Source organism: Phaethon lepturus, unplaced genomic scaffold (genome assembly GCF_000687285.1).
Source record: "Phaethon lepturus isolate BGI_N335 unplaced genomic scaffold, ASM68728v1 scaffold11008, whole genome shotgun sequence".
In the NCBI taxonomy this organism is placed as follows: Eukaryota; Metazoa; Chordata; class Aves; order Phaethontiformes; family Phaethontidae; genus Phaethon; species Phaethon lepturus.
Window position 1 is genome coordinate 102,645 of NW_010560029.1, and position 15,816 is coordinate 118,460.

The window sequence follows — 15,816 nt, forward strand, 5'->3', positions numbered from 1 at the left end:
TAGAAACACAAATTCTGGCTGAATCCCAGAGGATAAATATTTGCAAGAAAGATGGTATTAATCATGTTGCCATTTCTACTTGAGCTCTAAGGTGTTTACACAGCAGTGGCCGACACAGAAGCGGAGCATGACTCAGACGCAATGCCAGAGGCAGGCGTTTCCAAGCACATTTTGGGTATCAGACACCTCTGTTTCATCAGGCAGACAGCCAGTATCCAGGTAAACAAACGCTCTTGCTAACAACATCTCTTACACTGTAAATACTGCCTATTCTCCCAGACTCGGCCTTTCTGTCTGCTCAAGAGCCTCCTTTCCTCATGGGGTTATTGTTCTTATTTTCATAGGTTTATTGGCTGTGTCGCTTGAATCACACACATTGCAAATATTTCCATATAAATAAGGATACAGTCGTGTTTTCTACACAGCCTATGGGAATGAGTGGGATTAATGGGTACTGAATATTTCTCTCTGTTTTTCTCTAAACACTTTTTGTTCTTGAACACCGTGTAACTTCACTGAAGGCTTGATCCAACCCCAACTTAATTGTAATCAAAATCATAGGAGGCTCTTAAAAAAAACACAGGACTTCTTACTGCCTTTTTGGCCCTAGGAAAAGCCCCATTGCCATTGATTTGTGGCTGTTATTCTTGCAATCAGTTGTAGGCATGTGTATAATAATGAAACTGTTCCTTCAGGTGAAATGGCATGGCCTGTTTCAGTAGGCTCCTTGTGAGCATCCAAAGGTTTTCTATTGTTTCAAGCAGCAAGAGAAAGTTGTTTGAGTCCTGCTGGGCTGCAGTGTTCACCTCCTGGGAGAGGATAAATCGGGTTACACTGTAGCTCCCACACAATCCATAGGATTTTTCACTCCTTTCAAGTTCAGGGTCAGTTTTTTTCTATCGGGTGTATCCATGCATCTCATAGACGGTAACTGGATTATACAGATTTAACTAAAGGGATAATAGGATTTTACGAGTGTAAAGAATGGCAGCTGAAAAGAAATACCTTGACATGTCAGTGGAACAAGGTCCACTGAGTGAATCATGAACATAGAGCTAGCATATCATATTTTAAAGAAGAAAATTGTATTTTAATAGCAGGATCAGCGCTTCTAATTGTAACTTCATGGTTATGTGCCTGTAATTTAAAACACTGTGGATAAGACTTATGGAATAGAAATCAGATAAATGTCATTCTATCAATGAACGAATCCCAGCAATTACTTCTCTGCCCCATCCTGCATCGGGAAATCCTCTCTTGGAAAGGAGGGAATTAATATTCTACATGCATCTTCTGTGAAACTAGGGTCTACAGAGCAAGATGGTTTCTCAGAGATACAATTCATGAAGTCCTATATAAATGACTTTTTAATGAAGAATACTAAGCCATCTTTTTATGTTTGTAATGTTAAAAAGATATCATGAATGTGAGATTTTATTACTTAAATAGTTATAGGACTGGTCTGTGAAGCACAAAGCTATTCTGGCATTCAAAGTGTTCTCTATTTAGGGATGTGCATTTGGACAGCTAAGCTCCTTCGTGCAGATAAAATAAAGGGCAGAAAAAGGGGAGTCTACATATATTCATATGGAATAGCTATAGCTTTTGAAATTTGTATCATCAGTTACATTTCAAGAGCTTTTCTGTGCAGACTAAATGCTCACATCTTACACTTGTCAACCTCAGCTCATTTTTGAGGCTTTACAATAGCGGCTTCCTATACCTGCTGAAAACATTTTCCTCTTCACAGTTGCTATAAAGACCCATATCAACAAGAAAGAGAAGCGGTTGGGCATACAGTGTATCTATTCTTAAGCTGTTAACAAAGAGACAAAGTAGAGAAAAAGGGAGGGAAGGGGTCTGCATGTGTCGGTGCTCACATGCATGTGGGCTTAATACAGCCCCATTCACTCTAACTTTGGGACAAAATCTCAGCTCTGAAGCCCAGTGAGCCACACCACTGACTTCCCTGCAGATAGCACCTTGCTATCTTTCAGCTGCATTCACTTGAGATGCTGCATGAGAAGTGGATAAAGCTTTTTCTGACTTCACGTGTGAATTTTTAATTAACAGAGAAATACAGCAGTACCAACATAACATATGGCGTATTATTTGGTACTTACCAGGTATGTAGTTGCACAGTCTCTCCATGGCTGCCTTTACTGTACTGTTGTGCCACTGCGCAAGCTGTTCAACTACAGACACCACAAGCACACATCCTTCAAACAAACAAACAAAAAGAGCTAATATGGTTATCTGCGAAGTGTGATGAAGCACCCCGCGCCATAGAAGTATTTCAGGCATCGTTGGGCATTTTATTTCTTGAGATGCTCCATGGCAGATGAATGTTGAAGGGGAAAAAAATATCTGTGAATTTCTATCTATATTAAAAACCTGTAAGTTATCACAGAGAGGATGCTGATGCCAGAGGAGCACACAGAACAGCCTGGCTTTTACAGCGCTGGATGTTGCTCGTGAAAAAACAGTTTTCCATCCTTTCAAGTATGAAAATTAAGGAGCTGAGGGGACAGCCAGTGTTACAACTGCCTGCTTGGCCACCTGCTCTCACATTATTTCTCACAAGAAAAAAGGCACAGGTTTGTACTGGATAGGACTTCTATACCTCTCCACACAAGCCACAGAGAGAGCTAGTGAAACTGAAAAACAAATGGGTGTGACTGCCCACAGAAAAGACATCACGAAGCAGACGTATGGGCTGACCACCACAAAGCATCCATAGCATCATTTCTTCACAGATTTTCCTCTGAAGCCCAGGGGTGCTTGGCAAGCACAGGGCTGCTGGACCCAGCTACGCATTTGCTAAAGCCCAGATGTCTTTGGAGTTCATTCTGCTCTGCTTCTGTGGTTGGAAAGAAACTGTTTCCTGTGACCTGTGGAGCTTGTTATTTCTCATCACTAATCTGTGTGCGAGCAGGGCTAAAGCCTAGTTGCTCCTTGGATTAGCTGTGGCTGAGACCCAAGAACTTGCACATCGCAGTGAAGCATTTCTTGAGACGTGCAGCACTATTTCTGATATTTTTGGGATGAAGCAGGTTCAACGTGATGCCCACATAACAATAATTCAAAATCCACATGATGACCACAAGTGGTTCACCTGAAGTTGATTTCAAATTGCTGTAGGCCAGCATTGTGCTGTCCTTTCTGCAGTGGCTTCACCATTTTATAAAGAAGCCACATTTGGTGATGCAAAGTCTGACACACGTAGTCAGTCCTGTCAGCCAGTGAGGTCCCTGCCTGGACTCCGGACCTGTGTAACAGAGGTGGGTATCCCAGGCAGCCAGGACACAAGGAGCCAGGACGCCAGTTTCCAGTAGCCTGAATAAAGATTTCCCTTTGAAATCCCTGTAGCTGAACACTGTTTCCTCCCCTCTGCAAGAAATCTCGGCTCTCAGGACTTGCTCCGACACAATCTAGAAATGGATGTCAGCTGCAGCATTTGGATGTGGCTGCAGATCCACCTTTTTCCAAAGCTCAAGAGCATTAATATTCAGGTTTTCAGACTGGCACAACTCTTCAAAGTGAGCTTTAAAATTCCTTCCAAGTACCTCTGCCTATGTGCTATTAAATCAAAGTGCTGTTTTTCAAAGTAAATAACTTTGATGCTCCTATGGATCAAGTACCAAGTAAAAGAGGAGGTAATACAATTGGAACTTGCTGTAAGACCAGTATCTTTGAGTCTTCTATTGCTTCTTCTACCCCAAATACAGTAATCCAGTGGAAATTGCAGTGAACTTGCCACCTCTTTTGCAGGGATAAATGTCCACTTCTCCATACTTATTAAATAAAACGCTCACTCAAAGTCCTCTGCAGAATGATTTATAAAGCATGCTAAGAGCCATTACCTCCAGTCAGCCTAAAAGAATAAGAGAATAAATGGAGACAGATACAACCAAGAAAAAACCCTGAAGCAGGTCAGCAAGTCATTCCTTCAGCTGGACCTTCAGCTGGGGCCTGCCAGCACACTTTGCAGAGAGGACAGTCTCTCTCTCTCCTGGTCCTCAGCTCCCCCGTCCCCCCCCCAGCTGCTTCTTCCACCTGCCCCACTCGCTGGGCATCCCTGCCGAGCGACATGGGACTGTGGGGCTCCAGCTGGGTCCAGCTTTCTAAAAGTCTGTCTCCCACCTCCGGCAGCCCCTCATCCTCTGTGGGACCAGTGGGTGCCATGCACGGCCGCAGTGAAGCTTGCAAGCTGCTGCCGGTGGGAGTAGGACGCTGCCTGCCTCCCACACCCGGGCTCGTGGTTCCTGTTTCATGGTGGGTCTGCTCCAGCCGCAAGCAGAAATCAACCTCTGCAACATCTCTGTTTTCAGTTACAGCATCCTCAGGCGCTAAAATGTTGGCTCCAGCACTGCAAGGAGACATTTTATTTTGGTGTAAAAGATAAAAGCATCAACACAACAAGTCAACCCTCTCAACAACGGGAGAGACCAGCTCCCTACGTGGCCCGATGTCTTCCCCGGCAGGCGAGGAAAGAGCTTGCCTCTGGCCGCAGCACCCAGCCCTGCCGCACCTCAGTGCACTGCTTTTACACAGCAATAGAGTTATTCACCACAAGCGCAGGCTCAGCAGCCTGCCTAATGATTCATCTCAGGGCAGGAGTGCAAAGAGATGCTCCTCTGGTGGGGGTGCTCCTCTCTCTCTGACTCTGATATTGCCCCCATGACTCTTGTTTTCGTTATCACAGCAAGGTCTTCTCGCCTCCAGTAGAGTCGGTGCAGAGAAAAGGGCTTATGGACAAACAGCCCGAGTGCTCAAAATCCAAAAAGTTGGGCTGAGGATAAAAATACCGCTGGTGTTTCCATTTCCTCTGTTATACAAGAAGACAGTCTCCACTGAAGGTGTGAGTTTCTCTCTCGTGTTTGTCAAAGTACCACGGGGGCAGGGTGGGGGGGAATAGCTATTTTTGGTTCAGTTCTGCCAAATAGAAACAGAATTCTTAATCACAAACACAATCATGCAGGTAACCCTACTCATGCAGCGGTCTCCCAGCAATTAAATCAAAATTTTTCATGTTGATTAAGTCAGTTAGACACTTCTGTGTCTAGCGAACCAGGCCCAGAAGGAGATTTGCTTCGCATGAGAATTAACAGAGCCATCGCTGAGTTTGTGCAGTAGTTAATGCAGTACCTTGGGCTCCTAGATGTTATATGAATATAAATAACAATAATAATAGCCTGACTACTTGGGAAAAACCCACAGAGCTGAACTTCAGAATGTTTGCTCTCATAAACTAGTTTTTACTATCACAGAGAGGATGCTTCTTGTCGTGCTATTACACTCTCCCCGCCTTGGGCACCAGCAGACCAGATCTCAGTTATTCAAATGCTCCCCTGCAAATACACTTATTCCAGACGAAACGCTACGCTTCATGGGACAAGCCGATAAAGAAAGTCTTGACTGATTTTCAAAGAGGTCTGTGGTTCCAGTTGGGGCATCCTCAGCCTCAGGTGCACAACTGAAGTCTCTGGACCCAAATTTGGGAAGTCTTCCTGCCCTCCATTGGGAAAGGTGCTCCCCTGGAACGTATGCCATCGACTGATCTGCTGCTCTCTGTTTCCCCCGTCTACCTGGCCTTTTATGAGGTGCCCTTGGTCCACTTCTCTTTACTCCTCGTGGTCTGCTGGGATCTCTTACTGCCCTACCATGGGCCATGTCCCAGGGGACACCTGCTCGTGTTGGGGTTCTGCTGGCCTCGAAGCCTTTCAGTTAGACTGATGTCATCAGGAGCAGATTTTGGGCTGGAGATTGTAAATTAGTCAGGAAAAGGGTTGAACCCTGGCAGGAGGGAGGAGGAATGTTTAAGGGGACTCACTGTAGTCCAGGGAGTCTAACCCACACAGGCTCCCCATTTTTTTGGATAAAAACATGCTTCCCCCAGTAATTCAGATTTATCCTCTAGGAGAACCTATCTATCTCCTGTGTTGGGCTATAGGTAAAACCTCAAGAGGTTAGTGTCTATATATTAAAGTTAACTCAGACCATCCTCACTCCTACTAAAAACCTGCTCTCTTTTTAATCATACATATCATCTTCCTCTGGATTTAGTGGCAGAAAAAGAATTCACTGTTCACTGCAGCATAAGAAGCTGCTACCCTCTAATGAAATCAATAGAAATCTTTCTGCACACCAAATATCATCAGAACTGCTAACCAGTTATCCTAGCCTTTAATAGGTCTTATGTCTGCTGGCTGAAAATGGAAAATAATTAGCTAGCTAAAAAGGACAGGGGGAAAACAGCTGTCTTCGACTAGAGAAATCTCACTGCTTTAATTACTTGTGATGTGTGCGAGAATATAAACTTTTTAATACTCTGGCATCAGTAGAAAAACACTTCCAGAGCTGGACAGTCATTAGCAACTATTGCTCGCTTTTAATTTAGGAGATATTTAGATGTGATTTATTTCTCATCATGAGCTGGGCACATATAAGGCACTGTAGATAGGCTTCATAATTAAAGGTTTTAAAAAGCTCTAAATTTTTTATAATTGCACATGATTTTCTTTAAACACAATTTTTCAAGAAATTGACTCTACTGTTGCACTTCAATAATGGGTTCCAATGCCTTGACAGGCTGAAGGATGTTTTCTCTGGAAGAAATTCATTGGTACTATAATGCCTACCAGCCATTAGAAACTAGACTCTAGTATTAATAAAATGCCTGTCTCTTTTATCAATAGTTTGTCCCATCTGCTATTAATTTCTGAAAAGATAAGAGAAAACCATAACCATTTTGCTCAGCAGTAGTAATCTGAAAACCCACACATCAGGAAGTACTTTTCTCCATGTATTTGAAAATACCATGTTATAATAAAATGACATTTCCAGTAAGCTTGGCAAAAAAAATCATACCCCAATAATAAAATCAGAGCTAGAGAAATCATTTCTTAGCTGTGAAGCCTCTGGCAGTTTGAGCAGACTATTTAACTTAATCCACTTCTGCCGCACATGTTTGAAAAGCTCTATAATTAGAATTATACCTAGGAATGTCAAGAAGTATCTGGATAGTGGAAGCTGCCTCTCTAAGTTTCAGATTTGTGGATATATTTGTCTGGGTAAAATTCTGTCAAATGGGATTTCTGGCACCTGACACATCCTCTTTTGCCATCCTTTGCTCATGTTCCCGGCTGTAGGAGACCTTTCTCTCCCCTCCAGCCGTATTGCTGTTCCCCAGCCATAAATTGAATGTACCCCCTGGAGCACAAGGAGGAAATATTGTGTCCAATAATATTTGGACACAAATAGCTCTCCACAAACTGTGGTGGACAGGCTGTGGTCACCCTGCTTGCTCCTGATGGAGCGGGAGCCAGAGACTTGCTTGGCAGAGCAGCAAACCTCTGCCTCAAATATCTGTCTGCAACAGCAAGCCCCTGGATAAATGAACTCATCTATCACATTGCTGGTTTTATGTAGAAGATGGAGGTTTCCCCAAAACACAGTCTTTGCTTCTTCCATTTGTAGATGATCACAGGCTCCAAGGCATGTCTTAAAGCCTCCAGATGAGGAGTCCCCAGAGCCTGCCTACAAAAGATGATACTGCTACTCGCCATGCAGATACTGTTGATCTGGAATAAAACCACCTCTTTCCAGATTCATCTAATCCAGTTCCAGTTCAACCTGGAGCAAGACATTCCTCTTTGAAATAAAAGCACTCACGTGGGGAGCTAATAAGAAATGAGGTTTTCTTCTCTGAGATGGGAACATGCACGTGGATATGCTAGGTGCAGGGAGACCATGGATATGCAATGTTACAATACAGGAATGTTTTCTTTTTCACTATATATTCCCTTCCCAATACCCATTTTGCCTTCTTTCGCTGCTTCTCAGCACTGAGCTGATACTTTCAAAGAACAGCCCTTTATAACTTCAAGATTTCACTCCAGCGTGGAAATATTCCGCTCAAATGACATAACAGTATATGTAAAGTTAGGATAGTTATTTTCCCATATACAGCCAGAGGATTTGTTGCTTTGAAAGGTACTTCGGAAAGGGATCTGAGTGTAAAAGTCTTTTAACTCAGACTTTGCTCCCTATTCCATGTACTGTGTTAATATATTTCATAGAGATACTGAAGTGATGGAGTGTAATTATAGGTATCCATATTCAAATATGTTGGCATATCTAAGACCTTTTCCCCCTAACGTTATAAAATCTTGGAAATTATCTTGGAAATGCTAAATGGTACACTATTACCAAACCTGTCACTGGGCATAAAATTACATATAGTATACTGGCTAAAGACATTTTTTAAATATTAATATCAACATGGCAATATTTTGAGTGCATTGTAGCTCTGTAACAAAACCAGCAAAACCTGGAATATCAATTATCATTTCTGTTGCTCATGCAATAGCAGTGAGCCACTTCAGATCCCTAATTTCAGGGCTCTATTTGTTCATTATTGTTTCCTTAAGACACCCAATGTGGACTCTGATACAGTTACGCCAGTACCGAAAATTCAGTTTCCGTCTAGTGGAAGACTCTGGTATCCATACCTGCCAGCCAAATGTATCCCTAGTGTTTCTGATATTACATTTTAAAGAGCCTTATTTAACAAAATCTATAACCCCAGGCATTTCCAATGGAAATGCTTTCTGCATTAATTAATAGAAAAAAATATATGTATGTGTGCCATTAACATATTTCTCTTTTCCAAATCAGGAAAGGGTATTAAAAATTTACTGAAGCCTGCATGGTGGCAGGGGGAATTAATGTAACTGGAGGACTTCATCCTTGTCACAAAGGTTTCACCGTTCTAAGATTTTGAATGCACAAAACTTGTTTCGAATATACAGTTGCTGAAACCACTGAAACTGATTGCCTTAAACATAAGCCGAAGTTCTGTACAGGGCTAACATATGAACAAGAGTTGGAGGCACACACAGTGTGGCAATCAGCAACGAAACAGACAATCAATACTAAATAAATAAGATTATCAAAGAAGAGTTATACTAAAGGTAAGCATTAGTAATACAAAACATACAAGACTACCCATGTCTACAAATGCACATATAAATATATATGATTGTGTATTTACATACACATACATGTACATATGTCAGTATGCTAAGCACACCTTTTTATTTTGATCAATAGATATTTTTGCATTTTGCAACCATAAACCTTCAGTAAGACTTGGGATGATTTTGAAAATGAAATTTTTACCATCAGTTGCTGAAAAATATAAATCCCTGTAGAAAATATTCCTATTTTAATAGCTGCTTTAGTATCTCTACTGTACTACTCACCTGCCTGTGCTTTTTCCTAACCAAAGTCCAATCATAGGAAAAAATGTTATGGTCAAATTTGAAATTTATTACTGATCATAAGGCCAAATTTTGTCACTGAGTAAACTGAGCAATGTCGGTGAAGTGAACAGAGGTGCTGTGACTTGGCACTGGTTTAACTGTAATCAAAGTCGATTCCCAGCCTTTCAGAGTAAAATACATTGTGGTGTTACATTGATATTGGACATGGCCTTTTTACAGAACTCACTGAGCTGTAAATTATATGTTCTGTCATGGTGCCTCCCCAGACAATATGTGCACAGCCACTTTGTCTGAGCGCAGTTATTAAAAGCCTCCAACTCCATTTGGCATGTTCCATTGTGTGAAGTTATTGGGAACTCCAAACGCCACCAGTCCTGCTGCCACTCCGCGGGGCATATTTCATCCCCGCGCTCATGCACAGCTAGACGGAGGCAAACTGTTGAGGACATTGACTATCACACAAATCAACACAGGTCGAGGTTGGCGTTTTATGCTGCTGGGAAGCTTGGCAACATCCGTTCTTTAACGTAATCAGAGCTGAAAATATGTTTTAAAAACATGCTTCTTCATATGCTAGGAATTATGTGCTCATGGGTGAATGGAAGAGGTCACCCGCAAAGGTTGCTGAGAATGGCATTATATCGAGCACAAAGATGAGGAAATTTGCTTCCCAGGCTGCTGACCTACAGGATCTCCGCTTGCTAGCAAGGAAGATGGAAAGCGCTGCTGGCTGGCTGTATCGAGCACTCCCTGACTAATTGCCTCATTCCAAAAAGGGCATCCAAAGTTAATCGCCAAAAGGCACAGGGCAGCCTGCTGCTGAGGAGAAAATAAATAAACCCTGCTATTTGCAAATAGTTCTTGCAGTCATAGTGCAGAACCCCTGAAAAGCTGTCCTGGACAAAGTCATCTTACACAAGCATCTGCCCTAGCAGCTGCTCTATGGCATCTATGCCATTCCAAAGGGATAGGGTAGACACAGATCTGTTAAGATCTTTAATGAGCTCTTCTACAGCCTCCTCAGGAACTGATGGCAGTGCTCACATATCACTAGCATTAAAAAATTTTCTTCCTAACCTGAATCTCCCTACTGGTATCCATTTCTCTTATTTCTTGCCATAGCTGTTATGAACCTGGAGAATGGATCACCCCTTTAAGGTTTCTGAGGACAGATATCATGTCTTTTCTTAAGTTTTTCTTCTCTACCTAATTAATCCTAATTTTTCAATCTTTCTTTATAGTTTACGTTTGTTTTTCTCCAAAACCTCCTGTCACTCTGCATCATTACTGATGCACAGCCCCAAAAGGGAAGGCAGAAATTCCTCTGAGGCTTCGTCAACGCTGAGAAAGGTAGCGGGTTACTTCACATGTCTTGCAAGCTAACTTCTGTTCACACGTCTTGGTGTACACAGTGTGTGCGTTTTTCGTGACAGCATGCCATCACTGCGCCACTACAAACCCAGATGATCTTCCCTAGGGATGCTACCCATCTGGTCATTGACTATTTCTGCTGAAGTGCCTTCAACATACCCATATTGAAACGATCTTTTTTGGGTGCAAGCAGTACAAATTTTCAAGATTGTTTTGAATTTAATCCTGCCCTCCATTGTACTTGCAAACCTTTTCAGCTTCATATGAGCTGCTAATTTAATAGCACACTATTTTATTATCCTGGCTTATGAAAATATGGAATGATACTTTGTTCAAAACAGAGGTCCAAGAAAGACCTCACTTTGTACATCCTTCTGCTTAGGGAGTGAGCCACTCATAATTACTCTCTGAACTAGGCCACCCACCAGTTTTGTCCTGCCCTGTAGAAGATTAATCAATATCACATATCACATAATATCTCAGACATTAGATTAGTGCTGAGGTGGTGCCAAAAGACTTACTAAAGTCCAGCTATAACATCTATTACCTATTCTGTGTCAACATGTCATTATCCCATCAGCAAAGAAAATTAGATCTATCTGACACTGTTTCTCCTTGATAAATCCAGTGAGGCTCTTTCTCACTCATATTTACTTTTGGAAGGTGCTTTTATAAAGTTTTATTAAATATTGCAGGATTTTTCTAGGAATTGATGTTTAATTGGCTGATCTACAATTCCCCACATTTTCTTTCTTCACTGTGTTGAAGAGAGATGAATACACCAGTTCCCTCCCGTCTTTCAGTGCCTCCCCTTCTTCCTGCGTCCTCCAGGGCAGCTTCTGTCTTTCCTGAGGTTGCTTCAGATACTACTGGATGAAGTCTCCTTTGCTAGACAGCAGGACAATTTGCAAAGACCCTTTAAGGCCTCTGTCGTAATTCGGGGTGGTGGGAGGTGTGGAATAAAACATTTAAAAATTAATCAGAAATAGTAGAAAAATAAAGAACATGACCTCAGGTATGATGAAACATTAACACCAGTGTCAACAGTTACCAGTGTTACTCTACTGTCTTTGGGTACCCTAACATTAACCTCAGTAAAACTTTGCTTGCCCTGTGAAATGGGCAGTATTTTCCTCGTTTAACAGATGGGGAAAGTCAAAGACCTGAGTATCTGAAGGGCTTGTTCATAGCAAATTTTTGAGAGAAAAATACACAGCATCTTGTTCCCAGGTTGCCCCACTGAAACTGTCAGACTGTACCTAGCAAAAGGGTTTCTAGGTCTTGTCCTGAATAAATCCCTTAAGCCATACTGCCAGTCAGTAACAAACCCAGAAATTAAAACCAGACCTAGCATCCAGCTCCCAAACCAGTGCACAGAGCAAAATCCGTCTTTACATGAGGAAAAGCAGCTTTATGGGCCTTTTGCATATAGGAAAACTTTAGTGAAGCCCTTTTATCTACCATAAGGAAATAGCAGAAGAATGTATCACGTGCAAAGCATGCAAGATGGCAAGAGGAAGGGCCTGAGCTGATTTCACAGGATGCAAAAAGAGGGGCATTTTTCCAGCCTGGGGAGGCAGGAAACACTGATGGAAAGAAAGGGCTGTCAGATGTTGGGAAAATTCTAGTGGCAGGGCCAAAGAAAGACCATGTATCTATTTAAGAGCAGGTCGGAGATGGTTAGGAGCTGCTTAGGTATGCTACATTTGATCTTGTGGCCGGGAGGATTATCATCAGGTTCTCTCCCCCCTCTTTTCTGTAGTTCTAAAAGGCAGTAGTATTAAATCCCTTCTTAGGTAGGAACATTTTCTGATTGCTTTATTTTTATACCAAGTCAATTATGGAAAGATTTTCTCTGAATGAAGCAGCCAAATTTTTCAAGAAAGTGAGGTAAAAATGACGTGACTTTTTTCTGTAGTTACTGAAGCTGATTAAAACTTCTGTCTAAATTTTTTCTAACGCAATTAAGTTTGCTTCTTTTTTAGACAAGTAACAATGTGAAAGCAGGAGTGTTTTGAGCTGTTGAAAGGAAATCACAATCTTCCATCCTACAGATGAAGCTGATCTCAGCTTCAGTTCTGCTCCTAAGAGGGCCGGTCACCGAATCACCTGCAAGGCCTGAGGTTACCCCGGCTCCAGGCCACGGCAAGTGTAACCTCCTCCGTGGCCTCCCTTTCCCGCTTGTGAAAAGGGAGAGACACAGTCGGCCTGTCAGTGCCTTCACGAGGTCGTCGAGAGAGCAGCTGCCCAGTGGAAGCCCTGAGGCGGCCGCCTGGGCCAGCAGGCCGCAGCCTGCCCGCGTGCAGTCACCAGCCCTCCCCGCCAGGCCCAGCCCAAGCTCTGCACGCTTCATTTTTAGCTTGCAGTTTACAAAGGTGCGGACACTCTGTTTCAGTCCCGAGTCGAGCTCACCTGGACGCCTTTAGCTGGAGGGACACCTCAGGGAGAGCAACTGGTGCGGGAGGCAGGGCTTTTGGTGCCTCCTCACAGAACGACTGCGCCGGGGAGATGCTCGGTGCTCCCAGCACAAGGCTGGTGCAGCCGTCCTCCTTTTGGGAGGAAAAAGAAGCACAGTTTGTCTTGTGCAAGGCAACTTCAATGCAATGTGAAGTCACTTGGGAATTTAGAGCCTTGCTGGGTCAACAGGATGGAGAGGGCAGACAACGCTCACACCTGACATACTTAAAAACCACCAGAGTAAAAATCCTACAAGAGAGCACGCTCACGGCCTTTCCTGTTCCATCAAAACCATAGCTGCCTGAACACCTCGCCCTTAAAAAACACCACTTCCCTCTCGCTCTGGCAGCTGCTCAGTCACTGCTTCTGTGGCTGCCGGGCCAAACAAGGCCAGGCCCCCACCGACAGCCATTTCTGCTTTTCACGTCTCGCTCTCATTTTCCGGCTGGTGGCTGAACCCTGGCAGGGGCTGCGCGAGCCTCACCGCCCCGGCTTGGCTCCGCTTTCGGTTCACACTGCCTCGCCGGCGCCAAAACCTGCAGGGGCACTGTGGACAGCTCAGAAGCAAGGCAAATAACCGTTTTTATCAAGCTTAGGATTATTATTTCTAATTGTGTTCCTTGAGCCATGATGAAAATAATTTTGGTCTGAAAAGAAACATTGCCTGCTGAAGGATGGGGAACCGTGGCAGGGTTTATGTTTACAGCACAGAAGTGCCCTGAAAAGCTAAAAGAAGACAAAATAAAATGTTTGATCTTAGAATCACGGAACAGTTTGTGTTGGAAGGAACCTTTAAAGGTCATCTAGCCCAACCCTCATTATGATCATAATGCATAAGACGTATCCATCATTTAACATTTGCTCACGTAAAAAATACAAGCTATCGCATCTCTCTAGGTATGCAGTCTCACTCCAAGGGCATTTCTGGTGCAGAGATACCTACAGTTCACATTGAATTAGGTGTTCCTGCTCTTGCTTTGGGAATCTCTTAGTCAGATGAGGCTATAGGATACCTCCAGCTATAGCTGCTGTGGAGATCACCGTAGTCACCAATTTCACACAAAAGGAGGATTGCCAAAACACCCTCGCCCCACTTTAGTACGGAGCGTACAGACACATGCACTCGCAAAAAGGAAAGGAAATGTGAGGAAACAGTCCTTGCAACTTGGCTATGCGGGGATGACCATCCAGACCACAAAGCTCTCTGGCCCAAGTATGGACCAACTATTCTTAAGAATAGTTTCCCAGGCAATTAAATCAATGAGGAGACCCTGGGCGAGTCTGAGGGAAAAGTGCCTTCCTGCAGTTAAGCAAAATGCATCGTGAACCCTAACAAACACCAGGACCCCAGAAGGCATCGTTTCCAGGTCCTAGACCTACAGACGTAAAGCCAGCTTTTCAGATGCCATTCCCCACAGAGCAAAAACATGAACTTTGGGAAGCAGCCACTCAAAAACAAAATCATAAAATAACTCCAGACCCCATGCTGGCCTTGCAAAATCTTCAGTGGTTATTTTGCCAAAGACTACGAGTATTTTGCAGTACAGCTGTTGAAATAGATAAAGGAGTGATTTACGATGTGCATAGCAGTTCTCAGCTCACCGGTGGAGTAACAAATGAACTAGTCCAGCAGGCAAACAAAACCCGAATACATACCGACGCAGGTGTGTCCTTTGTACAGCCCGAAGGGGAGCAAAGGGGGTGGTGGGTCATTTCCATGGGGGAGAGGGGAGGAAGAAGCAGCCTTCAGCAGAAGCAGGAGCCAGAGGATGCAGAATGAATTGAGGAATGTTTGCCTAGACCCCCTCATCCTAAGGAAGGGAAAAAAGGAAGAAATCAGGAGGGAAGGCCACACGTGGACCCATATTCCCTTAAAGCTGAGGGAGCATCCTGCATCCTTGTCTCATTAACAGACTCCCTGAGATGAAAGGAGACTCGCACACACCTATGTAGCTATACGTAATGCAGGGACCGCTTGTCAGGAGGGGACACACATGTCTGCCCTCTCACAGGGTGCATGGAGGATCCCCCCCTCACCCATCACAGGGCCTCTCCCGGCCCCTGCCCTTCGCACACCCCTCAGCCCCTCTCACCCCTTTGGGGTGGCTGTGCAGCCACGCACCACAACCCAGTGAGTCCCATACATGTGGGCACCCTGTGACCGGGCAGGGAGGATGCCCCCACGGCCCCGGGCAGCTCTCTGCACCCCCACACACCCCCGCTGCCCCATTGCGGCTCTTCCCAACCTGCTGGCCTGGGAGGACCAAGAGGGTTGCATGAACAGCTCTGGCTCAGCGCTCCCGTGTCTCCTGCGGTAGCAGCGGATGACTAACGACCTTAAACCACAGTAGTTGCCGGAGCCACTCAGCATTAATAACGCAAGACACTCCCCTGAACAACTAGTGTTGCAAAAAGAAAAAAAAAAAAAATTGCGGCTCTTCCCAACCTGCTGGCCTGGGAGGACCAAGAGGGTTGCATGAACAGCTCTGGCTCAGCGCTCCCGTGTCTCCTGCGGTAGCAGCGGATGACTAACGACCTTAAACCACAGTAGTTGCCGGAGCCACTCAGCATTAATAACGCAAGACACTCCCCTGAACAACTAGTGTTGCAAAAAGAAAAAAAAAAAAAAACCAACTCTACAACCCCGCCACTCCGCTCCTTCTGCCCTCCTCCGCAGAAAAGAGAAAAAAAATATCTCCGG

The 15,816-nt window shown here is 44.0% G+C and overlaps 1 protein-coding gene across 1 annotated transcript in view; it reads right to left on the bottom strand.

The window, feature by feature from the left end:
- AOAH (acyloxyacyl hydrolase (neutrophil)) overlaps positions 1–15,393 on the bottom strand; it is an 82,403-nt gene extending 67,010 nt beyond the window's left edge. Inside the window, exons 1-3 of the mRNA XM_010293557.1 lie at positions 15,362–15,393; positions 14,772–14,926; positions 2,124–2,219 (exon numbers count right to left, since the gene is read on the bottom strand). Of these exons, the coding sequence (XP_010291859.1) occupies positions 2,124–2,219; positions 14,772–14,926; positions 15,362–15,393 (283 nt within the window). The remainder of the gene's footprint in view (positions 1–2,123; positions 2,220–14,771; positions 14,927–15,361) is intronic.
- Between the last annotated feature and the right edge of the window lie 423 nt (positions 15,394–15,816).